The 27,397-nt window shown below is 39.0% G+C and overlaps 1 protein-coding gene across 2 annotated transcripts in view; it reads left to right on the top strand.

The window, feature by feature from the left end:
- The window catches only part of TMTC1 (transmembrane O-mannosyltransferase targeting cadherins 1), a 298,740-nt gene that overhangs the window by 254,992 nt on the left and 16,351 nt on the right, over window positions 1–27,397 (top strand). For both annotated transcript variants that reach the window (XM_043882514.1, XM_043882513.1), the window contains 5 exons: window positions 21,829–21,931; window positions 23,984–24,119; window positions 24,734–24,878; window positions 25,805–25,942; window positions 27,266–27,388. In XM_043882514.1, the coding sequence (XP_043738449.1) occupies window positions 21,829–21,931; window positions 23,984–24,119; window positions 24,734–24,878; window positions 25,805–25,942; window positions 27,266–27,388 (645 nt within the window). The remainder of the gene's footprint in view (window positions 1–21,828; window positions 21,932–23,983; window positions 24,120–24,733; window positions 24,879–25,804; window positions 25,943–27,265; window positions 27,389–27,397) is intronic.

Raw genomic sequence — 27,397 nt, 5'->3', positions numbered from 1 at the left:
TATATAGAGGATCATGTCATCTGGAAACAGTGAGAGTTTCACTTCTTCTTTTCCTATCTGGATTCCTTTTACTTCTTTTTCTGCTCTGATTGCTGTGGCCAGAACTTCCAACACTATGTTGAATAGTAGTGGTGAGAGTGGGCACCCTTGTCTTGTTCCTGATTTCAGGGGAAATGCTTTCCATTTTTCACCATTGAGGGTGATGCTTGCTGTGGGTTTGTCATACATAGCTTTTATTATGTTGAGGTATGTTCCTTCTATTCCTGCTTTTTGGAGAGTTTTAATCATAAATGAGTGTTGAATTTTGTCAAAGGCTTTCTCTGCATCTATTGAGATAATCATATGGTTTTTATCTTTCAATTTGTTAATGTGGTGTATTACATTGATTGATTTGTGGATATTAAAGAATCCTTGCATTCCTGGGATAAAGCCCACTTGGTCATGGTGTATGATTTTTTTTAATATGTTGTTGGATTCTGTTTGCTAGAATTTTGTTAAGGATTTTTGCATCTATGTTCATCAGTGATATTGGCCTGTAGTTTTCTTTTTTTGTGGCATCTTTGTCTGATTTTGGAATAAGGGTGATGGTGGCCTCATAGAATGAGTTTGGAAGCTTACCTTCATCTGCAATTTTCTGGAAGAGTTTGAGTAAGATAGGTGTTAGCTCTTCTCTAAATTTTTGGTAGAATTCAGCTGTGAAGCCATCTGGTCCTGGGCTTTTGTTTGCTGGAAGATTTTTGATGACAGTTTCGATTTCCTTGCTTGTGATGGGTCTGTTAAGATCTTCTATTTCTTCCTGGTTCAGTTTTGGAAAGTTATACTTTTCTAAGAATTTGTCCATTTCATCCAAGTTGTCCATTTTATTGGCATAGAGCTGCTGGTAGTAGTCTCTTATGATCCTTTGTATTTCAGTGGTGTCTGTTGTGATCTCTCCATTTTCATTTCTAATTTTGTTAATTTGGTTCTTCTCTCTTTGTTTCTTAATGAGTCTTGCTAATGGTTTGTCAATTTTGTTTATTTTTTCAAAAAACCAGCTTTTAGCTTTGTTGATTTTTGCTATGGTCTCTTTAGTTTCTTTTGCATTTATTTCTGCCCCGATTTTTAAGATTTCTTTCCTTCTGCTAACCCTGGGGTTCTTCATTTCTTCCTTCTCTAATTGCTTTAGGTGTAGAGTTAGGTTATTTATTTGGCTTTTTTCTTATTTCTTGATGTAAGCCTGTAATGCTATGAACCTTCCCCTTAGCACTGCTTTTACAGTGTCCCATAGGTTTTGGGTTGTTGTGTTTTCATTTTCATTCATTTCTATACATATTTTGATTTCTTTTTTGATTTCTTCTATGATTTGTTGGTTTTTCAGAAGCATGTTATTTAGCCTCCATATGTTTGAATTTTTAACAATTTTTTCCTGTAATTGAGATCTAATCTTACTGCACTGTGGTCAGAAAAGATGACTGGAATGATTTCAATTTTTTTGAATTTTCCAAGACCAGATTTATGGCCCAGGATGTGATCTATTCTGGAGAAGGTTCCGTGTGCACTTGAGAAAAAGGTGAAGTTGATTGTTTTGGGATGAAATGTCCTATAGATATCAATTAGGTCTAGCTGGTCCATTGTGTCATTTAAGGTTTGTGTTTCCTTGTTAATTTTCTGTTTAGTTGATCTATCCATAGTTGTGAGTGGGGTATTAAAGTCTCCCACTATTATTGTGTTACTATTAATTTCCTATTTCATACTCGTTAGTGTTTGCTGTACATATTGCAGTGCTCCTATGTTGGGTGCATATATATTTATAATTGTTATATCTTCTTCTTGGATTGATCCTTTGATCATTATGTAGTGTCCTTCTTTGTCTCTTTTCACATCCTTTATTTGAAAGTCTATTTTATCTGATATGAGTATTGCGACTCCTGCTTTCTTTTGGTCTCCGTTTGCATGAAATATTTTTTTCCAGCCCTTCACTTTTAGTCTGTATGTGTCTCTTGTTTTGAGGTGGGTCTCTTGTAGACAGCATATATAGGGGTCTTGTTTTTGTATCCATTCAGCCAATCTCTGTCTTTTGGTTGGGGCATTCAACCCATTTACATTTAGGGTAATTATTGATAGGTGTGGTCCCGTTGCCATTTACTTTGTTGTTTTGGGTTCACGATTATACAACCTTTCTGCATTTCCTGTCTAGAGAAGATCCTTTAGCATTTGTTGAAGAGCTGGTTTGGTGGTGCTGAATTCTCTCAGCTTTTGCTTATCTGTAAAGCTTTTGAATTCTCCTTCATATCTGAATGAGATCCTTGCTGGATACAGTAATCTAGGTTGTAGGTTATTCTCTTTCATTACTTTCAGTACGTCCTGCCATTCCCTTCTGGCCTGGAGGGTTTCTATTGATAGATCAGCTGTTATCCTTATGGGAATCCCTTTGTGTGTTATTTGTTGTTTCTCCCTTGCTGCTTTTAATATTTGTTCTTTGTGTTTGATCTTTGTTAATTTGATTAATATGTGTCTTGGGGTGTTTCGCCTTGGGTTTATCCTGTTTGGGACTCTCTGGGTTTCTTGGACTTGGGTGGCTATTTCCTTCCCCATTTTAGGGAAGTTTCCAGCTATTATCTCCTCGAGTATTTTCTCATGGCCTTTCTTTTTGTCTTCTTCTTCTGGAACTCCTATGATTCGAATGTTGGGGCGTTTCACATTGTCCCAGAGGTCCCTGAGGTTGTCCTCATTTCTTTTGATCCTTTTTTCTTTTTTCCTCTCTGCTTCATTTATTTCCACCATTTTATCTTCTACCTCACTTATCCTATCTTCTGCCTCCGTTATTCTACTCTTGGTTCTCTCCAAAGTGTTTTTGATCTCATTAATTGCATTATTCATTTTTAATTGACTCTTTTTTATTTCTTCTAGGTCTTTATTAAACATTTCTTGTATCTTTTCAATTTTTGTTTCCAGGCTATTTATCTGTAACTCCATTTTGTTTTCAAGATTTTGGATCATTTTTATTATCATTATTCTAAATTCTTTTTCAGGTAGATTCCCTATCTCCTCCTCTTTTGTTTGACTTGGTGGGCATTTTTCATGTTCCTTTACCTGTTGGGTATTTCTCTGCCTTTTCATCTTGTTTAGATTGCTGTGTCTGGAGTGGGCTTTCTGTATTCTGGAGGTCTGTGGTTCCTTTTTATTGTGGAGGATTTACCCAGTGGGTGGGGTTAGACGATTGGCTTGTCAAGGTTTCCTGGTTAGGGAAGCTTGCGTCAGTGTTCTGGTGCGTGGAACTTGATTTCTTCTCTTTGGAGAGCAATGGAGTGCCCGGTAATGAGTTTTGAGATGGGTCTATGTGTTAGGTGTGACCTTGGGCAGCCTGTATGTTGACGTTCAGGGCTATGTTCCTGTGTTGCTGGAGAATTTGCGTGGTATGTCTTGCTGTAAAATTTATTGGCTCTTGGGTGGTGGTTGGTTTCAGTGTAGGTATGGAGGCTTTTGGACGGTCACTTATTACTTAAAGTTCCATGTAGTCAGGAGTTTTCTGGTGTTCTCAGGTTTTGGGCTTAAGTCTCCTGCCTCTGGATTTCAGTTTTATTCTTCCTGTAGTCTCAGGACTTCTCCAACTATACAGCCCTGATAAGAAAATTTCTAGGTTAATGGTGAAAAGATTCTTCCCCGTTAGGGACACCCAGAGAGGTTCACAGAGTTACATGAAGAAGAGGAGAGGGCGGAGGGAGATAGAGATGAGCAGGAGGAGAAAAAGGGGGACTCAAGAGGAGAGAGACAGATCTACGCAGCTGTCTGTTCCCAGAGTGTTCTCCGTAGCCCAGTCACCTACAAAGATTCACAGAATTGGATTGGGAAGAGAAGGGGAAAGGAGGAAATAGAGGTGTTCTGAGGTAGAAAACAGAGAGTCAAGATTGGGAGAGAATAATCTTCGGTTTAAAAATAGGGCTTCTCTTCTTTTTTTTTTTTGTAAGGTTATAGTGTATTGAAAATGAAAATTAAGGAGTAGTAGAGGAGTACTAGAGGACTTTAAAAGAAATAAGAGAAAAAGAAAAATAGAAATAGAAGCGAAAAAGGAAAGAAAAAGAAGAAGAAAAAAGAAAAAAAAGAAAAAGAAAAAAAGAGAAAAAAAAATTTTTTTTCCCTAATTAAAAAAAAATCATAAAAATCTATGAAAATGAAAGTTAAGGAGTAATGGGGGAGTAATAGGGAATTTTAAGGGAAAATAAAAGAGAAAAAAATAAAAAAGAAAAAAGAAAAAAAGAAAAAAAAAAGTAAAAATATATCTAGGAGTTTCTCTGGAGCTGTTGCGGTCAGTGTGGGTTCGGCTCAGTTTCAGATAGCTCCTCGTTCCAGCTTACACTTCTCGATATCTACAGGCCCCTTCCGGTGTAGCCGGTGTTTTCTACAGGGATTTTAATCTGTTGCACCCGTCCCTTCTGAAGCAGTTCCCTTTGTTTATTTGGCTTCTGTTTGCCTGTTTCGTCAGAGCCTCATTTCCGCCCTGACACAGGCTGGTGGAGGTGGACTCTTATTCAGGTAGCTAGTTCCGTCGCTCTGTGGGGAGGGGCTGGTGCTGTGGGGAGGGGCTGGCACTGCGGGGACGGACTGGCGCCGACGGGAGGGGCTGACGCTGCTTTCTCCGTCTGCGCTGCTCAGGCTCCCGGCTGTTCTATATGGAGCGCGCCCCGCGCTGCGCGAGGTTCCAGCCCTCGGGTGTTCCACAAAAGCGCAGAAGGAAAAGCTGCGCCTGCTCTCTGTGCCTTCCCCGTCAGAGCGGTCCAGGCAGCCAGGGGCTTGGTGGGCGCACTCTACCCAGGTGTGGCTCGCCTACTCCCTTCCACGGACCCAGTTTCAGTTTCCTCTGGCGCCAGTCGGGTTAGCGCGCCTTCTACCCTCCGCGTCCCCAGCCCCAGTCCCCGCCCGCGCCAGTCGGGTGCCTGCGCCCTGTGTCTTGCCGCGACCTTCCCCTCCCCCCTGCCTCCTGCCGCCGGCGGGGCTGGGCCGGTCCGCAGCCTGCGAGCTCTTCTCTGGACTTTCTCGGTCCCTTTGTTCTGCGAACGGCCGGCAGTGTGTTCGGGCCAGTTAATTTTCTCTCTCTCTTTTGGTCTCCCACAGTTCAAGTTGGCAACTCACAGAAGCTCCCTCCGATTGTCCTCAGGGCACTCAGGCCCGGACCCTAGCCCAAGCAAGGCCGCCTAAGACTCCCTTCCCGGGACGGGTCTCCGTCCTTAGCTCTTTTGTCTCACTTTTTATCTTTTATATTTTGTCCTACCTCCTTTTGAAGACAATGGGTTGCTTTTCTGGGCGCCTGATGACCTCAGCTAGTGATCAGAAGTTGTTTTGCGAAGTTTGCTCTGTGTTCAGTTATTCTTTTGATGAATTTGTAGGAGAGAAAGTGGTCTCCCCGTCCTACTCCTCCGCCATCTTGGCTCCTCCCTGATTACTCTTTTGAAACAACTCCTTCACTGCCCCACACGTTCTTTGATTTCTCTCCAAAGCATTCATCACCATCTAACATACATTTATTTATGTCTGTGATCTTTCTCCCACCACCAGAATATTTCTGTGAGCCAGTCTCCTTGAGAATGGCTGTCTTTTTTATTCATGACTCTCCCCCCATGTCTGTCACATTGTATGCAGTAAGTAAATACGAGTGAATGAAAAGTGAAAGTCACTCCGTCTTGTCCGACTCCTTGTGATCTCATGGACTATACAATCTATGGAATTCTTCAGGCCAGAATACTGGCGTGGGTAGCCTTTCCTTTCTCCAGAGGATCTTCCGAACCCGGGGATCAAACCCAGGTCTCTTGCATTGCAGGCGGATTCTTTACTGGAGCCACAGATGAATGGATATGATCTGAAGACCATGTAAGCCCTCCAGTCCAGCACATGACCATGGTTTCACTCAGCTTTAAAGTAGGGCTGGGCATCTGAGCCAGAGTGTTTCAAGTAATGAACTGTGCCTCAGGGTCATGCCCTTGTCCCTGCAATGAGGGATAGTGTGAGAACAGCCAGGTGAAGTTACTTCTTTCAGCCGCAGACCAGGGTGGGGTTGAGGCCAGCACCTGCTACATTGTTCAGTGGCTTCTGGATGAGGACTCAAGGGAAAATTTCTCTCATGGCTCAATATTAGGAATATCTAGGTTTCTCCTGAACTACAAGTTTTTTGCTTTATTTTTTAATCTAATGCATGAAAAATCTTACAAATGCTAAAAAAATCAATTCTAGCGTTGTCTCCATTGGCCCCACCCCCAAATAACTGCCATCTCGACAGGATAGGCTACTTTTCTGTGTGTACTGCTTTTACTGGGTTTATCATTTTCCTTAACAGTTGGTTTTATTCAATTTGTGTTTTCTGTTTTTGAAAGCTGCTTCAATTCTCTGTAAATGAATAAAGCACTGCATTAAAATCGGGCTTTCCTAGTAGCTCAGTTGGTAAAGAATCCACCTGCGATGCAGGAGACCCTGTTTCAATTCCTGGGTCGGGAAGATCCCCTGGAGAAGGGATAGACTACCCACTTCAGTATTCTTGGGCTTCCTTTGTGGCTCAGCTGGTAAAGAATCTGCCTTTAATGCAGGAGACCTGGGTTTGATCCCTGGGTTGGGAAGATCCCCTGGAGAAGGGATTCAGTATTCTGGCCTGGAGAATTCTGAGGACTGTATAGTCCATGGAGTCACAAAGAGTTAGACATGACCAAGCAACTTTCACTTTCAAGATCAGTCACGTCTTTTTTTTCTTCACAACTTGCCAGGACATAGAATAAACATTTAATTGTTCTTCTTGATGAAAATTACCCTGAAGGTAAAAGACAATTTCACTCACCTAATACCAATGATAACAAGGTATGTTGTTTTAGGGGGAGCTCTTTACCGACACTGACACAGATCCATCTCCTTGTAATGCCATTTTTTCTTCCTCTCTTTCTAAATCATCCTCATTTTTCAAGATTCAATTCAACTTTCACTTCCTCCCCCAACACTTGCCCGGCTCCCCATCTCATGGGGAGTTGGATTTCCTTGGAGCTTCTATGAAATCTTCAGGAACATGCATCAACTCACAAACCAATCACATATTTTTATTTCTTGAATTAATATCTGAACTATATAATGTAAACAGTTTATCAGGTTTATTTTTCCTCACAAGACTGCACGTTTCTTTAAGAAAAGCCATGTCTTTGTATGCATATTGCTTCTCTAGGGTTCAGAATACTTCATTGTATAATACAAGCCAGGCAAGCATACGTGCAGCATCTCTGGACTTAATGCACTTCGGGGTCAGTTCCCCAAATTAGGAGAATTTGACAGTGAATCAGGTAGCCTATTCGAGACCCCACTTCCTAGTAATACCTGTGCAAACTTGAGTGAGAAGTGTTCTACCTCTATGGGCCTCAGTTTCCAAATCTAAAATTGTTAACTACTCTAAATTGCCTTCCCTAACTCTTACGGATCTAACATTTTAAGAGTGTCTAAAAGTACCTCCTTTAAAGTCAACTAAGTGCTAATGAACTTTTTCCTGAATGACTTAAGGCTTCACTTCAATTAGTGCTATTGTTTCTATACAAATAAAGTATTAACATGTTTATATTGTGAAAAGCGATTTGCCTTAGTAAATATCCAAAAGTTTCAAGTTGCACTCCTTTTGTAAATTGGTGAACTCCAAGTTCATGAAAAGTTACTTTATTAAAAATGATGACAATGTTTGGTGACACTGAAATTTTAGTCCATTCATCAATATCTTACTGTTGCCAAATTTTATAGACATATATATCTATAAAACATAGTATTAATATATATGTTTAAAAAGGACAACATATATACATTTCCCCAGTTATGTTTTAAAAGTGTCAGATGCCTTATTTAAAATCAATTATGTGGTAAATTTAATTTTTGAGAACCATAATGGCAAATTGATGTAACATTATTGCATGCCACATAGTTAAAGTTATAAACAAGTTTTAAGAAAAAACAAATTATGACTATGGCCACGAGCTTTCCTTACGTACAAAGATCACATCTTTTGCCAGCCTTTCTTATTCTCGATTCAAATGTGAAATACTATGAACTTGAAGAATGTAATTGAAAGATTGAAAGGTTCTTCTGCTCCTTTGGGCAATTGATTTTAACATCAGAAAGAGCTCACAAGAGAGTAGCTATTGGGCATAACTCAGGATTGCTTTCGCTCTCTGACTTTCAGCATCTTACCTTCATGCCTTGAATTATTTAATAAAAGAATGCTTCAGATGCACAAGCATCAAGCTCATATCCTTTGTTAGCAAATAAACTCATTTCTTGATAGCACAACTTTATTTATTCTGGAAAGCAAACCATAGTCAACCTGTAACACACTGGTAACCCTTCCGTCACTTTACTGGTCATCTTCCAGGACCACCATATGTGCACGTGCCCAGCCCATGCTCACTGTGGTTGCGATAGCCCACAGTGTTAGAGAACCCTTTTCTGTATGGAGTTGAAATCAACAGTCCTGTGATTTTCTCCCCCTGGGCTGAGCCCAAGGGATAGCTTATTGAGCACAGTTTTTAGATTTTTGGGTTTTTTAATCTATTTAGTCTTAATTGGAAGGTAATTGCTTTACAATACTGTGTTGATTTCTGCCATACGTCAACATAATCCAATCATAGCTATACATATATCCCCTCCCTCTTGAACCTCATTAGAACTGAATCAAATGCATTCCTTTTCATGGCTGAGTAATATTCCATGGTTTATGAGCACAACCACCTTGTCATTTTTCTGAACAACTCTTTTCTATAATAAACTTGTTTCTAGTTGACCCTAATTTCTAAATACTTTCCTTCTGGTCATGTGCTTTACATAGGCTCTGGATTGTCCATTTTCTCTATGACAAAATGGCTCCCAAATGGAACTGGTTTCTTAAATCATAGTTCAGTAATTTCAGGAGGACAAGAAATACTTCCCTGGCTTGAGACTATGTTTCTATTACATAAAACCCTAAAATTAATGATATTAACTGTTTCAGACTTTGTCTGAAACTAACACTGTGCTCCTTATTCTGTTGGAACTTAAAGGTAGCAAGTAAATCTGTTTGGACATAATAGAGAATTTGAGAAAGGAAATCTGTAAAGGAGGCCAGTAAAGTGAAAACACCTTATATGAAGGAGCATATTAAGGCCTGTGATAGAGCACAGATTTGAAAGTGGTATATAATAGGAAGAAAATTAGGTGTCTGAAGAAAGTGTTTTAAACATTGTAGAAATATGGCAGTATTTTGGTGAAGGCTTTAAAATGCATAGTTGAGAGACATGTTTCAGGAAGATAATGTGGGAATGGATAGACTCTATTGTGGAAGAAGAATCCTTTTGTACTTAGAAACTGTGTACATCTGAAAGAGAAAAATATTAGAAAATTAAAAACTCCAGAGCAGAGCACCTAAAGGACTTAGAAGATATATGCCCAATGAGAGCTCTGGGGAAGCCAAGGAGAAGCAAGATTTCAGAAACAGAGAAATTGCACTAATAATATAGAAATCTAATGGAGAACATGGAAAGATCAAAGAAAATAAGATTCACCTTTCACCCCTAATACCTGGAGACAACAAATTTTACCATTTTTAATATACTGCAGTTCTTTTTAATATATTTATTTTTTCCACTGGAGGGATAACTGAGATATTGGGGGTTTCCCAGGTGGCGGTAGTACTAAAGAACCCACCTGCAGGAGAGTAAGAAACACGGGTTCAGTCCCTGGGTTGGGATGATCCCCTGAAGGAGGGCATGGCAACCCACTCCAATATTCTTTTTTATTTAAACTTTTAGCTACAGTTATTTTCTGTTTTTGTTAAATGTATATATTTTTAATTGAAGAATAATTGCTTTACAGTATTGTGTTGGTTTCTGCCAAACATCAACATGAATCAATCATAGGTATACCTATGTCCCCTCCATCTTAAGTACCCATCCCACCCCTCTAGGTTGTTACATAGCACCGGTTTGCCACTCCAGTATTCTTGCCTGGAGAAATCCACGGACAGAGGGGTCTAGTGGGCTACAGTCCATAGCGTTGCAAAGAGTTGGACACGACTAAAGTGACTGAACTGAACTGGACTGAAAGTGACTTAGCATGCATGCATGCATAATTAACATATTTATTTCAGATATACAATGTAATATACAGTGTAATGCAAAATGATTATCACAATAATTTCAGCACCGTACATAGTTACAAAATATTTTGTCTGTGATAAGAACTTTTAAGATTTACTCTCCTATGCAAGACAGTGCTATTAACTATGGTTACCATACTGTTCATTACCTCCGTAGGACTTAATCACCTTATAACTGAAAGTTTGTGTCTTTTGACCCCCTTCACAGATTTTATCCACCCCTTTCCCCTGCCTCCGGGAATCTATTCTCTGTGTTTATGATCTTGATGGTCTGTTTTGTTTTTTTTTTTTTTTTACATTTTTAATTGAAATATAGTTGATATATGATATTATTGGGCTTTTCTGGTAGCTCAGCTGGTAAAGAGTTTAATTCCTGGGTTGGGAAGATCCACTGGAGAAGGGATAAGCTACCCACTCCAGTATTCTTGGGCTTCCCTGATGGCTCAGATGGTAAAGAATCCGCCTGCAATGCAGGAGACCTGAATTCTATTCCTGGGTTGGGAAGATCTCCTGGAGGAGGGAACAGCTGCCCACTCCAGTATTCTTGCCTGGAGAATTCCATGGACAGAGAAGCCTGGCAGGCTACAGTCCATGGGATTGCAAAGACCCCTTTCTCCTGCCTCTGGGAATTTATTTTCTGTGTCTATGATCTTGGTGGGCCAGGTTGTTTTTTTTTACATTTTTTAATTGAAATATAGTTGATATATGATATTATATGTTACAGGTATACAGTATACTTATTCACAATTCTAAAGATTATGGTGTATTTATAGTTATTATAAAAATTGGCTGTATTCTGTGTGTTGTGGAATATATCCTTGTAACTTATTTCATACATAATAGTTTGCATGTCTTAATCCCCTGCCCCTATATTGCCCATCCCTCCTTCTTTCTCCCTACTGATAACCACGGGTTTGTTCTATCTATGAGTCTGTTTCATTTTTGTTATATTCACTAGTTTGTTGCATTTTTGAAATTCCACATATGAAAGTGAAGTGAAAGTCACTCAGTCATGTCCGACTCTTTGCAACCCCATGGACTGCAACCCACCAGGCTTCTCTGTCCATGGAATTCTCAAGGCAAGAACTGGAGTGGGTAGCCATTCCCACTCCACGAGATCTTCCCTACCCAGGAATTGAGCCCAAGTCTCCTTCATTGCAAGCAGATTCTTTGCCATCTGAGCCACTAGGGAAGCCCAATTCCACATATAAGTGATGTCATACAGTACTTGTCTTTCTCTGATTTATTTCACTTAACATAATACCCTCTATGTTGTTGCAAATGGCAAAATTTCATTCTTTTGTATGACTGTGTGGTATTCCATTTCTATAGCTAGATAGATAGATATAGATGTAGATATATTAATATGATATATTATTTATCCATTTATTGGTTGATAGGCTCTTAGATTGAGTCCATATCTTGGCTGTTGGAAATAATGCTACTATGATATTAGAGTGCATGTATCTTCTCAAGATAGTGTTTTGGGGTTTTTTGTATATATAATCAGGAATCAAATTGCTGGGTCATATGATAGTTCTATTTTTAGTTTTTGAGAAACCACTAGACTGTTTTTCACAGTAGCTGCATCAATCTTTTTTAGATTCTTTTTCCATGTAGGTTATTACAACCTATTGAGTATAGTTCCCTGTGCTATACAGTAGGTCCTTATTGTTTATCTATTTTACATATAGTTGGGCTCTTTTTTTTTTTTGATAGCCATCCTGATGGGTGTGAGGTGATATCTCATGGTTTTGATTTGCACTTCCCTGATGATTAGTGATACTGAGCATCTTTTCATGTGTCTATTGGCCATCTGTGTCTCCTCTTTGGAAGAATATCTATTTAGGTCTTCTGCCTATTTTTCAATTAGGTTTTTGTTCATTTGTTTTGATATTGAGTTCTATGAACTCTTTATATATTTTAGAAATTAACTCCTTATCAATCATATCATTTGCAAATATTTTCTCCCATTCAGAAGGCTGTCTTTTTGTTTTGTCAGTGGTTTCTTTTGCCATGCAAAAGCTTTTAAGCTTAATTAGGTTACCTTTGGTTATTTTTGCTTCTATTTCCTTTGCTGTAGGACACAAATCCAAAAAAATACCGCTATGATTTATATCAGAGTGTGCTGACTATATTTCCTCTGGAGTTTTATGATTTGTGGTCTTATATTTAGGTCTTACCCATTTTGAGTTTATTTTTGTACATGTTAGAGAATGTTCTAATTTCATTCTTTTATATGTAGCTGTCTAGTTTTCCCAGCAACACTTATTGAAGAGGTTGTTTTTCTTCACTGTATATTCTTGCCTACTTTGTTGTAGATTAATTGATCGTAAGTGCGTAGGTTTATTTATGAACTCTCTATCTGTTCCATTGACCTGTGTGACTGTTTTTGTGCCAGGACCATACTGTTCTGATTACTGCAGCTATGTAGTATATTCTGAAGTCATGGAATATGATTCATGCTTCTATTTTTTGGAGGGTTCTTTATAGTGAGATTATATAATATTTGTCTTTCTCTGACTTATTTCAGTTAGCATAATGTCCTTAAGTTCTATCTATGTTATTGCAAATGGCAAGATTTTGTTCTTTTTTTGACTGAATAATATTCCACTGTGTGTGTGCATATATGTGTGTGTATATGTGTCACATTTATTTATCCATTTATCCATCAATGGACACTTTGTGTAACTTGGCTATTGTAAATAATGTTGCAATGAACATACAAGTGGAAATATCTTTTCAAGTTAGCATTTTTTGTTTTCATATTTAATAGTCACATATAGTTTATATCCTGTTCTTTTGACTTGCCATTGTTATATATAATATTATACATATTTTCATACTGTTAAGTGATCTTCATAAATACCATTTTAATACCTACTTACTAGTTTATGAAATGATGAATTATAATTTATATGATAATACCTTAACTGTTGGTCATTCAGGTTCTTGTGCGTGTCTGTGTGTATGTGTGTGTGAGTTTTTCTTCTTTATGATCCAGTATTTTGGATCATTTCCTAATGATAGATTTCCAGAAGTATTCCCATATCAAAGTGTATCTGCATATTTCATGACTCTTGAGATGCATTACTAAGTTGGTTTCTAAAAGAATGGTACTAATACAGTATGCCACCAGCAGTCTGTAACCCCTGTCTTGAATGTTAGTGGAACATTTAAATGGAAATAACATGTGGACAGGTGCCAGTGCAAGAGATCAGGACTGGAAAGATAGAACTTCAAGGACTTTAGGACTTCAAGTAAATGCATCTATACTATGGCTAGCTAATTTCTCTTAGGAGAAAATGGGAGAACAGTGTGTGAAGGGGAACCTTAAAGAACTGTTCAATTCAGTTCAGTTCAGTCACTCAGTCGTGTCCGACTCCTTGCGACCCCATGAATTGCAGCATGCAGGCCTTCCTGTCCATCACCAACTCCCGGAGTTTACTCAAACTCATGTCCATCAAGTCAGTGATGCCATCCAGCCATCTCATCCTCTGTCGTCCCCTTCTCCTCCTGCCCCCAGTCCCTCTCAGCATCAGGACCTCCTCATTTTGCAGATAGAAATATGAGGTGCACAGAATTAAGTTTGCTCAAGGTCATACAGATAACTAGTGTCAGGACCAAGACTGGAGCCTGTAACTTGACTCCTCTCCTACTGCTTTCAGCCTATGATGCTGGGGTCCCATGATTGGACTGTGGCAATAGGCTGTAGTTAATGAGGTTAGGTATACAAGTATCCATGTGGAAAAGGAGAGGAAAAATGATAGGGGAAACCCCGCAGGGTGGGTTGTCCAGACATTAAATACATAAAAGAATGCAGAAGAAAGTTGCCACTCTGCATCTACTGCAGCACAGAAGTCAAGAAAACAGAATAGAAAATAAACTCGTAGATTCAAAGTCTGGGTGGTCTCTGACTTACTAGTCTCTTTTGGTTCTCCATTAGCATTCAGAACTGTCTATACTCCAGCTTCACAGATAAGGTTGTAAACATTTACAAGCCCACCATCATTTTTAACCAGCCTCCTCTTGCCATAGATTATATAGCTTGCATTACACAGCAGTAAAGGAAATAAAGTTAACATTATCATCCTGTAAATTATAACATTATCACTGTAAATTATTGCCAGACTATGAAAAAACTCAATTAATTAATTTGATAACACATAAAATATGTTTCTTTAAGTGTCTGGGGATATGACTTTAACTGATACAAGAATGGAAAGAAAATTGGAACAATAAAATATAAATTAGAAGTATAGATCAAAAATAAGGTCAATTTCTCTTGTTTGACAAGTGTCATCTTTGGGGCAGATTCAGGCACATATACCATTGCATGTATGGTCAGGTCACCTTGAGCTGAACCCTAACATAATAATTTATCAATTTAAGTATTCAACACTTATTTATTGAGCACTTAAGTATCACCAAGTATTAGAAGAAGTTGCAAGGTATGGGCCTTGACACATAGAGTCTAAAAGGGGAGAATACTCTTAGGGGAATAATTACCACCCTCTGCCCAACACCTCACCCAGTTGTGACAAATGTGTGAGAGTGTCATAGGGACCTGATCTCATGTGAGAGTGGGTGTTTGGGGAGAGGGTCACTGGCCAAAGAGTGAAATTCAGCCTGGTACCTTAAGAACATATGGATATCAACGAGATAAAAAATCATTAGAAAAACTTTCTGGCTACAGAAATTAGATCAGGTGAGGGCTGTGTGGGGTGGGTCACAGTGTGATTCCTTCCTCTTAGGGGAGCAAAGTCGTGTGCCTGGAAGTGCGTAGAATGAGGACAAAAGAACAGAACAGTTTGGAAATGGAGAAAGCTGTGGTTCCATGAACACGTAGCCCCCCTTCCACTCTTCCTGGTCTCTTTTTTTGGGGGGGGTGGTTTCTTTGGCCACCCTTTTCCTGGTCTCTCAACTGTTACACACTGTCACTTACATTTGTCATACTTTCTCTTTAGCTTTTATGATTCTTGGCATTTCCTCTTTAAAGTGATCATTTCTTTCTTAAATTCACAGGGTAATATTGATCACAGTCTGCTGGGTGAGGAGAAAATTGAGGATTAGAAATACCTAAACTTCTTGGTGAGGAGGAATGCCAAGTTAATTGATTCATTTCAGTCAAATGAGAAAGAGTATTAGACATCAAAATGTTGGCAGCACCTTTCTCATAAACGTCTATGTCAGTGACTGATGGGGGAAGAACTGTTTTATAAAGAAAGTAAAAGCAAAGGAGAGGGCGAGAAGAGAGGCATCTCTGCTTTATGTTCTGAGCCATTGCATCTTAAAGAGATGCTTGGAGAAGTCACTGACCTGAATTTAAATGTCGAGTGGTCCTACACTTGCCAGGCTTGTAATGGTAAATAGTCATTTGGCTAATGGGGAGATCCCTGACAGGTCTCTGTGCTCACATCATCGGTCAGAGTCAAAGTACTGGGAAGCAGGCCAGACGCATGGCCGTGATGTCAGAGCACACAGCCTTCCCGCTCCATCTCTGTAGGTCCTTCACCACTTTGGAACATCACACCCTACACCTGCCATGCAGTAAGAACATGTTACAGGCCATTCATTAAGCAGCTGTTCACAAAGGGTTGACTAGGCCCCCTGCGGTCCAAGAAGGTTTGTGCAGTGTTTATAATAGTCACAGGTAATTTGCCTTTTTTACTCTCATTCTTTCTCGAGTGTACAGTAGTTTTTTATAAGCTACATGATGTATTCACAGTCATGAAAAGAATATGAAAATATTCTCCCCTTTCCAACTGAATGTCTGTGTGAGACCACATTCCTTCACATACTTCAGCTAAAAAACATACAGAAATAGATTAGTATAAAAGTGGATATAAGAACTCAGCTTCTATCAATCCAGATATTTAAAATACTTGGTTTGAATCAGTTCTAATGAGATGGATGAAACTGGAGCCCATTATACAGAGTGAAGTAAGCCAGAAAGATAAAGATCATTACAGCATACTAACACATATATATGGAATTTAGAAAGATGGTAACGATAACCCTATATGCAAAACAGAAAAAGAGACACAGATGTACAGAACAGACTTTGGGACTCTATGGGAGAAGGCGAGGGTGGGATGTTCTGAGAGAACAGCATTGAAACAAGTATACTATCAAGGGTGAAACAGATCACCAGCCCAGGTTGGATGCATGAGACAAGTGCTCGGGGCTGGTGCACTGGGAAGACCCAGAGGGATGGGATGGAGAGGGAGGTGGGAGAGGGGATTAGGATGGGGAACACATGTAAATCCATGGCTGATTCATGTCAGTGTATGGCAAAAACCACTACAATACTGTAAAGTAATTAGCCTCCAACTAATAAAAATAAATGAAAAAAAATTAAATTAAATTTAAAAAATAAAATAAAAATAAAATACTTGCAAAAGTAGAAAATAATACCAGTGTTCTCACTAGTTTTTTTTTTTGCTTTTGCTTTGGAAAAATATATTTTCTTATGAATGTGTTATGTTGGTTTATTATTTTAAGTAAATATAGGTTATTATCAGTTTATTAAAGAAACATCTCTGCTTCATTTCTGTTGTGGTAAATGTTCATAAATGTATATCATATAAACAAAGCTCTTTGGGGTCCTCAGTAAGTTTTAGAGTGCAAACCAGAAGTTTGAAGATAGCTGCATTGAGCCCATGTCCATTTGCCCTCCTGGTTGCTGCAGTCTGAACTATAAGAAATCTTTTCTAGACGTATCAGTTGGCCCAAGAGAGTAAATGACAAAAGGCCCATTTTCACATCTACTTCTCACTTTCCTTTCCTTGAGGTAAAAAGCATGCTATGTTGGTAATTACAGCAGGTACAACATGGAGATGTTGACAGTATTTTATCTCTCCCCCGGGCCCTTCTATTTCCACCCCACTGAAAATTCTTTTGAGCCTTGGAGTGGGGCCCATGGCTGCAAGCTGCCCATTTTTAACCACTGTCCTCGAAGGCTGACTTCATGCTGAGACGGCGGTTGGCTGGGGACTCTGGTGGCCGTATTATTTGTCAGAACTATTCTCCAGGTCACAAACATTTTTAATTAAAGTTGTCCTAGAAATAGCTTATATTCATTTCCTCTGGCTCTCACAAGTCAGTAGAGACTGGGCGTGATCAGCTTAGGTCAGGACATCTAGCCAGATGAGGTAAATGAAATTGAACTTGAGGGATTAAGAATACTGCTTTTGAAGATAAATGCACTGCCCTTCCAGAGAAGGTGAAATTTGTTTTAAATAAATACCTAGAAAGCATTTTTCTCCTGCACTGGTGGTTCCTTTACGTTTTTTTAATAAGTGGAGTTAATCATTCTTTGAAATTTACAGTTAAGTGAAAGGACGAGAAAGACAGATATTGAAAGCATTTTTCATTGAACCCGAGTCTGGAGGCTGCCCTTGGGGATACCAAAGGCACAGGAATGTGATTACTTGCTCTAGACATGGATGGTCTTTTAAATCGCATTACTTCTTTGGACTTTGAAAATTGCATTTCTAGTGGAGACCCAGCTCATAAATCCAAAAATGGATTTTTAGATGAAAAAGGTGATCTCTTTGCCTTTTTGGAGCAGCCAGGAATATGGGGGAAAAGTAAAATTAAATCAGGCACAGCAGTAATTGCACTTGAAAGCTCTTGTATTTGACTTCAGCAACTTAGAATACGAGGACATCAATTTTATTCCTTTCAGGAAAAATATCTTTCAACTCTCTCACAGTTTAGTTATAAGGATATTTTTAAGATCTCAAATAGCACAGATTTTTTTCAAGCATATTTTCATATTATACAATTGCTGGGGTTAATGGTAACCTGCATTTCCCGGCATTTGAATCTTGGCAGGTGTAGAGAATCTATTAAACACCAGTCTGGGTGTCACTCCTGTTTGCTTCCCAAGCGCCTTGCTTTTGTGACACTGTTACCAGCCATCACAGTGTCTCCCTCTTGCCCAAATCTCACTGTCTTGTCTGTGAGGGTAGGATTGTCTATTACCCACTCTTCTGTCTCCTCTATATACTTGACACGTGGGTGGTGCTACTACTTATACCCCTGGGAGACAGATGCCCAAGACATGGGGAGGAATGAAACAAAATGTGTCTATTTAAGGAGCTCAAAGACAATGAAACTACCGAATACAATTCAATGTGAGCAGTGTGGTAAAGAGGTAAGTGCAGTGCTCTTGAGTCCAGGTTCCCTGGCATCATTACTGTGGCCGTATCAGGTGTCACAACCCTGTCCACGTGGCATTTCCCATCCAAGCTCTTTAGTTAACCCTATATGAGAAAAAATAAGTAACTTGAATGTTCTTCCTTTTAATTTTTTTAAATCATCTCTGATACAGAGGTCAGTAAACAATTTCTTAGAGGCAACCAGAGAAACAGTGACCTGGCTAATCTGAACCTGGGTAACCATTTCTTTAAAATCTTGATTTTCTTGGGTTTTGGCCAGTGTCGGTGTTTGATACTAATGTCATCTTTGTATTTAAATGTGCTCAACAAATACTACTCCTAGTAGTAGTAATAAGGGTAGAGGCTAACATGACTAAGCATGCTAGGCATTGTCCTGAGGGCTTCAACTGTTTTAATCCACTTGATCTTCAGAACAACCTCCTGAAATAGGTTATTCCTTAACACTTGGCAACACCTAGGGGAAGTAAAGTCATAGGGACAGTAAATGGTGGGGTTGGGATTCCAATCCATGTGCCAAGCACTGACAGCCCAATTCTTTTTTCTAATTTTATTGATGTCCAGTTGATTTACAGTGTTGTGTTAATTTCTGCTGTATAGCACAGTGATTCAGTCATATGTGTGTGTGTGTGTGTGTGTGTGTGTGCGTGCGCACGTGTGCTAGGTCATTTCAGTCATCTCCAACTCTTTGCAACCCTATGGACTGTAGCTCACCAGGCTCCTCTGTCCATGGGATTCCCCAGGCAAGAATACTGGAGTGGGTTGCCCTCCTCCAGGGAATATTCCCGACCCAGGGATCAAATCCATGTTTCTTATGTCTTCTGCATTAGCAGGTGGGTTCTTTACCACTAGCACCCCCTGGGAAGCCTATATATATATATATATATATAAAACTTTTATATATATATATATAACATATATTATATATATATATATATATATAAAACATTTTCATTTTTATATTCTTTTCCATTCTGGTTTATCATGGGATATTGAATATAGTTCTTTGTGCTATACAGTAGGACCTTGTTGTTTATCCATCCCAAACTCCCATTCCTTCCCTCCTCTCCTCCCCTACCCACCTCCCCCTGCCTTGGCCACCGAAAGTCTGTTCTCAATGTCTGTGAGTCTGTTTCTTTTTTGTAGTTATGCTCATTTGTGTTTTATTTTATATCCCACATACCATCGTGATGTCATATGGCATTTGTCTTTCTCTTTCTGACTTACTTTGCTTGGTATGATAATCTCCAGGTCCACCCACATTGCTGCAAATGGTATTATGGTGTTATTTCATTTGTTTTGATAGCTGAGTAATATTTCACTGTGTAAATATACCACATCTTCTCTATTCATTCATCCGTCAATGGACATTTAGGTTTTTCCATGTCTTGACTATTGTAAATAGTGCTGCTATGAATGTAGGGGTGCATGTATCTTTTTAAATTATACTTTGTTTGGATATATGCACAGGAGTGGGATTGCTGTATCATATGGCAACTCTATTTTTAGCTTTTTTGAGGAACCTCCATATGGCAGCCCAGTTCTTAATCACTATGCTATGCTTTCTTTATCAATTACTGAAAACATGTGCTGAATGAATGGGCAAATGAATAAATATCTGATACTACTCTCTTATTAACTCAACTGGGATCTTATGTATTTTGTGACTTACCTGTCTCCATTTAATACCCACACATGTACACTCACCAATTTGTGAGACGTTCAGTGGGTGATGGGCCTTCCCAGGTGGCACTAGTGGTAAAGAACCCACCTACCAATGCAGGAGATTTAAGACATGAAGGTTCGACCCCTGGGTCAGGAAGGTCCCTGGAGAAGGGCATGGCAACCCACTCCAGTATTCTCGCCTGGAGAATCCCATGAACAGAGGAGCCTGGCGGGCTAATTCCATAGGGTGACAAAGAGTCAGACACGACTGAAGTGACTTAAATGCACACACACAGTGGATGATATCTTCATTAAGTTCTTTTCTTCAATAGATTTAAAAGAGATAGCTTGAGATTTTTCATTCATCTTTGAGTTTTTTTTGTTTTAGTTTGATGATTCTTTTGAGTTTAGCAATTAGAAAACACATTTTTAGAAACATGGAAATCTATTTTTGCTGGACTATGGATTGGCAGTTGAAATAAGAGAAATTTGCCAAATTTCAACCTTACTTTGTTCCCTAGATGGTACTTAAGTATGTAGATTAAGCGAGATGGCATTGGTCATTCTACCGAGAGTTAAGTGTCTTTGCCTTTCTGTGTCAAATCAGATTTAGACTTCTTGACTTCTTGTTCAGTACTTAGGGCATTTTTACTCATAAGCTTAAGGTGTCATGTCTGAGAAAAATGGTGCTGTCCATTCCCTTTTCCTGTGTCTGTTTGAATGCTTAGTAGTAGTAACTTCTGATAAAATTATGGACAGTGTCCATGATCAGAGCACACGAAAGGAACAGTTGCTCTGTGTTTTATGCCAAACCATTGCCTTTCACCTGACGTTCATAGCAGTACTAGGAAGTGGTTTACTTGTGAGTTATTGTTAGAACCTGAGTGGCTTTGAGTCATTAATTATCCATTACCTTCTATATTGTAAAAGAAAGTGTGACATGACAATCTCAGATGGTCGTGGAAAATGTGCCTAAAAGCTAATTCAGAATTATTGAAGTGTGTTAAAGTGGATCATTAGAGTAGAAAACCAAAGCAGCTGGAAGAAGATCCGTTGAAACTGTGGCAATTGATGTGGGCCTTGCCACAAAGGGAGGAGTTGGAGGTATGCCTTTGAGGGAGCCTGTATTCCTATTGGAAGGATGCAGCTTAGAGATGGAAAGTGGAGGGTAATAAGGGAAGTAACAAATGGTTTGGTAAGCTATAGAAATATTTAAAAAAGAAAAGGACAGGCAAAGCCCTCCCATAATCAGCATCAACCCCCACACCCACTTCCTTCTAAAATATCTCCCCCCAAATCAGACAGCATAGGTAGGAGAGCTAGCCATGCAAATGCAGCTGTTGGACAAATAGCCAGGCCTCCCATGAGCTTGAGCAAAATTCGGGAGATGGTGGAGGACAGGAAAGCCTGGCGTGCTGCAGCCCATGGGGTCACAAAGAGTCAGACACAACTTGGCTACTGAATAACCACCACCACCCTGTCTCCCAGTAAGATCACCCACCTCGGGAGACATTCCTGTATGAATGGATCACCTGTTTTCATCCAGACAGTTGCTGGAATGGAAGGCATCCCATTCAGACATCCACTTTGAGGCTTTTTCTGTAGGGCAAATCCTTTCAGATGTTGCTTCTTAGTAAACAGCTGGTTTGTGCTGAAGGGACTAAACACAAGTATATCATTGATATCCGTGCAGTTGGCACTGACTTTAACTCAAAGTAAGTAGTGTTTGATCTTGGTGCCCATTGCATAGCAGATGTTCAGTAAGTTATTTTCTGCTTTTCCCACTTCTGTTATTCAGTGTATTGCTGATTTAAAAGGAAAAAAAAAACTCTCTTATGTATTTTTCTTTGTTCTTTTTTAAAGGAGAGATTTAAAGAAGCTGAGGAAATATACCTGGCTGGAATAAAGAAATGCCCAGACAGCTCAGACTTACACAACAACTATGGAGTTTTCCTAGTTGATACTGGTGAGATTAAAGAGAACCTGTTAAGATGAGATAATACTATCTAACAAGCGAAGTAGCAATCCACCCAAATAATGCTTCAAAAGTAGAACTCATCGGGTTTGGCAGGAAACTCACACTGACAGTCCCATTGTACTTGCTGTCAGTTTCCTAAATCTTCAGTCTCAGTTCGGTAAAATCTGCCCAGTTCTTATAATCAGATCATTCAGGGAAACTTCCCAGGTGGCCAAAAAGTGGCTTTGATGATTTAATGAGTAGCTGTCTCCTTTGAATAGCATTTATACAAGTTTATAAATCTATAATGATGAACTGTTCTCTACAATGATGCAGAAACTGCCTCTGAATCAATTTACAGGCAGATGGTAAATACTTTTCTACAGCTGATTTAAAAGTCTCCAGAATTATTTCATCATTCCTTATGTGATACTAAGGAACTGTTCCATTATAATTGATATACTCTTATAGAACAGGTGCTATATAAAATATACTTGCTTTATCTCATTTAATGTAAAACTTTACTGGGCAGGGATTCTGCTGTCTTTATGATTTGCACTCCCACATACTGTTGGCATGTGTTGAATACTTAGAAAGGATGAAAAGATACTTGAATTTAATACAAAAACACCACTTTGTTCTCATTAACTATTAGACTACCTTCCCTGCAATCAAATTCAATTTTAATTATTTTGTCGATATGAAATGCTCAAGAGGGTTTTTATTTTCTAGGATATTTGAAGCTCTTCTGTTCCATAGGACATAAATTTACATTCTGATATACCTAGGAAACATCCCGTATTTTTGCATGTAAAACTGTTTCAAAATTGTTTCATGGTGCCACCTGCTGGTTCATTAGCAACATAATAGTAAATTAGGTATAAAAAATTTTACAAAAAAGGAAGAGACCTCCTGTTGGCCTGATCTAGCCCTCTTCCTTCTACTTCAACAACAAAATATCCCACCCCAACTCCCAACCCCCAAATCTCACTAACCACTGTATACCTTTCCACACTCCCACTGTATTCATGCTTTTGTACTGGTATTATTCTCCCTCTCACCTGTGACCTATACATAGACCCTTACACATGCAGAGGTTTTTTTTGGCACCTCCCGGTCAAACTTGCATTCAAAGAAGATAGACTTGAGGAGATGTCTGTGCAGGTAAACACACCATGTAGAACTTTAGACTATTCCACAATTCATTCACTTACATATAATTTCACGAGGAAGCTTCTTTGGGGAATCTCATCATACTGGAGAGACTTGGTTCTAGTTCTGGCCTTTATCCTCACTTGCCCTGGGATTTTTGTTGAGTTTCTTAATGTCTTTGCATGTCTGCATCTATATCTGTAAAGTGATAATATTTTTTAATATCATTTAAATCCCAAGAGGGAACTAAGTGCTATCAAAAGGCAGCTAAATAGGATCAAAACATCTGCAAAAATCATATGAGGTTATTTCACTAAAAGGTTTTAAAATATACAATGCATTGGACAAATGCAAGTTGGTATTATTATTATTAAAATCCCATTCAATAAATACCATCTAAACAAAAACATACTATTTAAAAAGATATTTTCAAAATACAGCAGCTGCCTGCTTATTTAAAGGAATGTCTCAGTTACTAGGTTGCAGTAGAATAATTGTGGTAGACCCTTAGAAGTTGCTTCAGGACAGTTTTCTTTCTATAATAGCACATTCTACTTTGAATATAATGAGAAGCAACAGTAGCTTGTGTAAATAACAATCACTGATAATTTCAAAACATCCTATCAGCTACAGCAATAGCCAGAAACACTTTGATAAAAATAATATATTTAATAAAAGAAAGAGGTTTTAAGTGAAAACGAATGATGAAATGGTCCAAAGTTAGGTGGGGGCAAGAAGCCAAAATGTGTGCTAATTTACAAACTGAATAATTGAGGGTATGGCTGTAAGAAAAATGATCATCACCAGAAGAGAAATTAAAGAGTTCACATGTTAAAAAGAAAGAAAAAGGGTTGGTCTGTTTTATAACTAAGGCATGATCTGCTCTTACCAACCTACCACTGGTTGCAGGCTTTCCAGAGAAGGCAGTGGCCCATTACCAGCAAGCCATCAAACTTAGCCCAAGCCATCACGTGGCCATGGTGAACCTGGGAAGACTCTACAGGTCATTGGGAGACAACGGTGTGGCTGAAGAGTGGTACAAACGGTAAAGTTCCTATTTTGCACTTTATAAGTCACCCAAAGCCCCTGCAGTTGGCCATCAAAGTCTTAGTTAATTGGAAGAGATTCTTTCAGAATACTAGCAAATTTTGCCAATGCAGACAAAACAGATTCTCCTCTCCAGAGAACAGTACCGTAAATGGTACAATGAGGATAAATGATATCCTGATTAATGACATTTTTGCCTGCCGGTTAACATATGGTGCTAAACCAAGTTTGGAGTTTAATTCTCATTTTAGTTAGTCCATTGTTTTCTGAAGCTATGGACTTAACAACCGAAACTACAAATAGCAATTTCAAAAATGGATCTAAACGAAAAACTGCATACATCCAAACAAGCCTGTCTCGGTGAATGGAAAAGATCCTTGGGGCTCAATTTACATATTGCTAGGTCACTAGAAACATTCTTATAGTCAGAGGATGGTACCATGATCTTTTTTTTTTTTTTTTTTAAAACATTCTTCTTGATAAAAAAAAAAAAAAAAAGACCAGGTGGGAGCAGAGTCTCAAACCACAGACAGTGGTCCCTGAGTCTAAATTTCAACCTCTGGAAATGTACCTATTAGAAGAAAAATGTCCATTTGTTTTCTCAAAATTCAGCGCCCTGCAGGTGGCACGCAAAACTGAGATACTGTCGCCTCTGGGAGCGCTGTATTACAACACTGGCAGATACGAAGAGGCTTTGCAGACTTACCGGGAAGCCGTGGCCCTTCAGCCTTCCCAAAGGGAGCTCCGCCTGGCACTGGTGAGTAGACAGAGGAAAGAAAGAAGATGGAGAAGAGAAGAAATGCATGGCATGCAATACAGGGAGCTGTAGTTAGTAAGCCTTAGAATGGGAACGAGAATGCTATACTATATCCATTTAATGAATAGTCATATAACCAGTGTTAGACCCATTCACCAAACACATGGACCCTAAAGACACTTTTATGTTTTTTTAAAAAAATAATTTCAAACATACAAAATTTTGCAAGAATTCTATATAGCATCCTGTAAATTCTTTCACTCAGATTGATAAATTTTTAGCACTTTGATGCATTTATCACCCTCTCATGTATGTATGTATGTGTATGTGTACATATATGTATGTGTATATTTAGATATGTATGTGCATATACATATTATTAATACATGTTATTTTTTTCCTGAGCGATGTGAGGTTATCGATCTCTTACTCTTTACTTCAAATACTTCAGCATACAGTTTCTAAGAACAAGGACATTCTCTAACATAACCACAGAACAGTTAGGTATCAAATTTAGGAAAATTAATATTGACAATATTTTTTATTTCAATTTTGGGATCATTACTCTTCCTTTTCCTTAGATTTACAGTAAAACAAACTTGTTTTCTTGTTTTAAACACAGTGTTCTGTTGAAACCATAGGGAAAAATTTCTCCTTCACATAGTCACCTTTTTTTAAAAGGCACAAGTCATTGCACTGAATGACTTTGATGTTGCGGCCATGCATGCACACATGCAGGCACATGCCTACATAAAGAAACAAACGACCGAAGACTAAAGCCAATTATTAATAACTGTGGTGAGTCAGCCCTCTCTGTGAGTCACAAATAGATGCTGAGCACTTTTGTGGGAAACGTTTCCTGAATGATTTCTTTGATAAGATGATAACCAAGTGCTATCTAAGCCCAGGTCCATGTGGTGTTGCAGGCTCAGGTTTTGGCCGTGATGGGACAGACAAAAGAAGCTGAAAAGATGACCAGTCACATTGTGTCAGAGGAGACTGGGTGCCTTGAATGCTATCGCTTGCTGTCCGCCATCCACAGCAAGCAGGAGCAGCACGACAAGGTAGAGAGCGCACTCTTTGGAATTGTTTGTGTTCACGGTACATATCGGGTGTAGCTGAATGAGCCTCCAGTCTGCACCCTCACAAGGGCGAGCAGTCTTGAACATTACCATTTGGCACTTTTCGTAGATACCTACTTGATTGCTTTGATGACCCCTTGAAATGCTGTTTTCTTGGTTTGTTCTGGGTCTGAAGGTTTTATGTGGCGTCATCTCAGTTTGTTTTTAGCTAACTCAATAAAGACTAACATTGGTATGTTTTATAATTTTGCATGTTCCCTCAAATATATCTTATAGAATGCTTATAACAACCCTTTAAGGCATGTCAATGGCCCTGTGTTGCAACTGTACTGTTTGTCTTCATTTTTAAGTCACATAACCAGTAGATTCATGAATTGATTCAACAAAATATTTATCAAATGGAAATAAAGTGGTGTTGGAAAAAAAAAACACAAAAATTATTGCCCTTGTCCTCCTGAGTTTACAGTCAAAGAGGAGACAGAGATTGAACAAGTAATCACAAAACCAGTGCGGAATTATTGTTGTGCCCAGTGATGTCGTGAAGAGCAGCCTGGTCACTAACAAGCATATCCAGGGAACCCGAGTAGTCTGGGTGGTCAGGTTCCCTCTAGAGTGATGTGAAGTTGAGGGTTGAGTGACGAATAGGAGTTATTAAACAAAAAAGGGCAGTGAATATCATTCAAAGCAAGAAAAGGCACATGCAAAGGCCCCAAGTCAACAGCAAATGACCCCATCTGAGGGATGGGCTTGAGGGAGTAGGGGGCATGCGAGATATAACCACAGAGGTTGCTGGGCACTCTATCCTAAGGCTTGGGACCAGGACAAGGGATTTTTTCCTTATACTGCAAGAAGCTTTGAGGCTTTAAGGAGAAGAGAGGCTTGTCAGATTCGTGTTTTGAAGGGACCTCTGGCTGCAGGGGGTGGGGTAGTGGGTGCTGGGGACAGAGTGATCACCAGGCCCCAAGATGAGGCTGCTGGAGTGGTCCAGATGGACATGTGGCCAGGGCAAAACATCCAACCCCAGATGTTGTTACTTTTCAACAGGATCACACAATGTTCCTGTAAAGTGATCAGGGATATTTCATTGTCACTAACATAAATAGGAAACCTGGAGTATAGGGAAATTATTTGGTCAGGGCTGCATTATTCCTCAATGAGAACATCAGATAAAATGAAAAATGTGTTTTGATCACCACTCATCACACTAGCCAATACATAAAAACAAAAAGAATGGAAGATATTGTTTAAGTTGGTTTTTCTTTATCTAATCTACACTTATTGTGTCTTAATTTCCAACCTACACAGGCACTTGATGCTATAGACAAGGCTCTGAAGCTGAAACCAAAGGACCCAAAAGTTATATCTGAACTTTTTTTCACAAAAGGAAACCAGCTGAGAGAGCAGAACCTCCTGGACAAAGCTTTTGAGGTATAAACA

This window comes from Cervus elaphus, chromosome 22 (genome assembly GCF_910594005.1).
Source record: "Cervus elaphus chromosome 22, mCerEla1.1, whole genome shotgun sequence".
NCBI lineage: Eukaryota > Metazoa > Chordata > Mammalia > Artiodactyla > Cervidae > Cervus > Cervus elaphus.
This window is presented reverse-complemented; position numbering and strand designations above follow the sequence as displayed.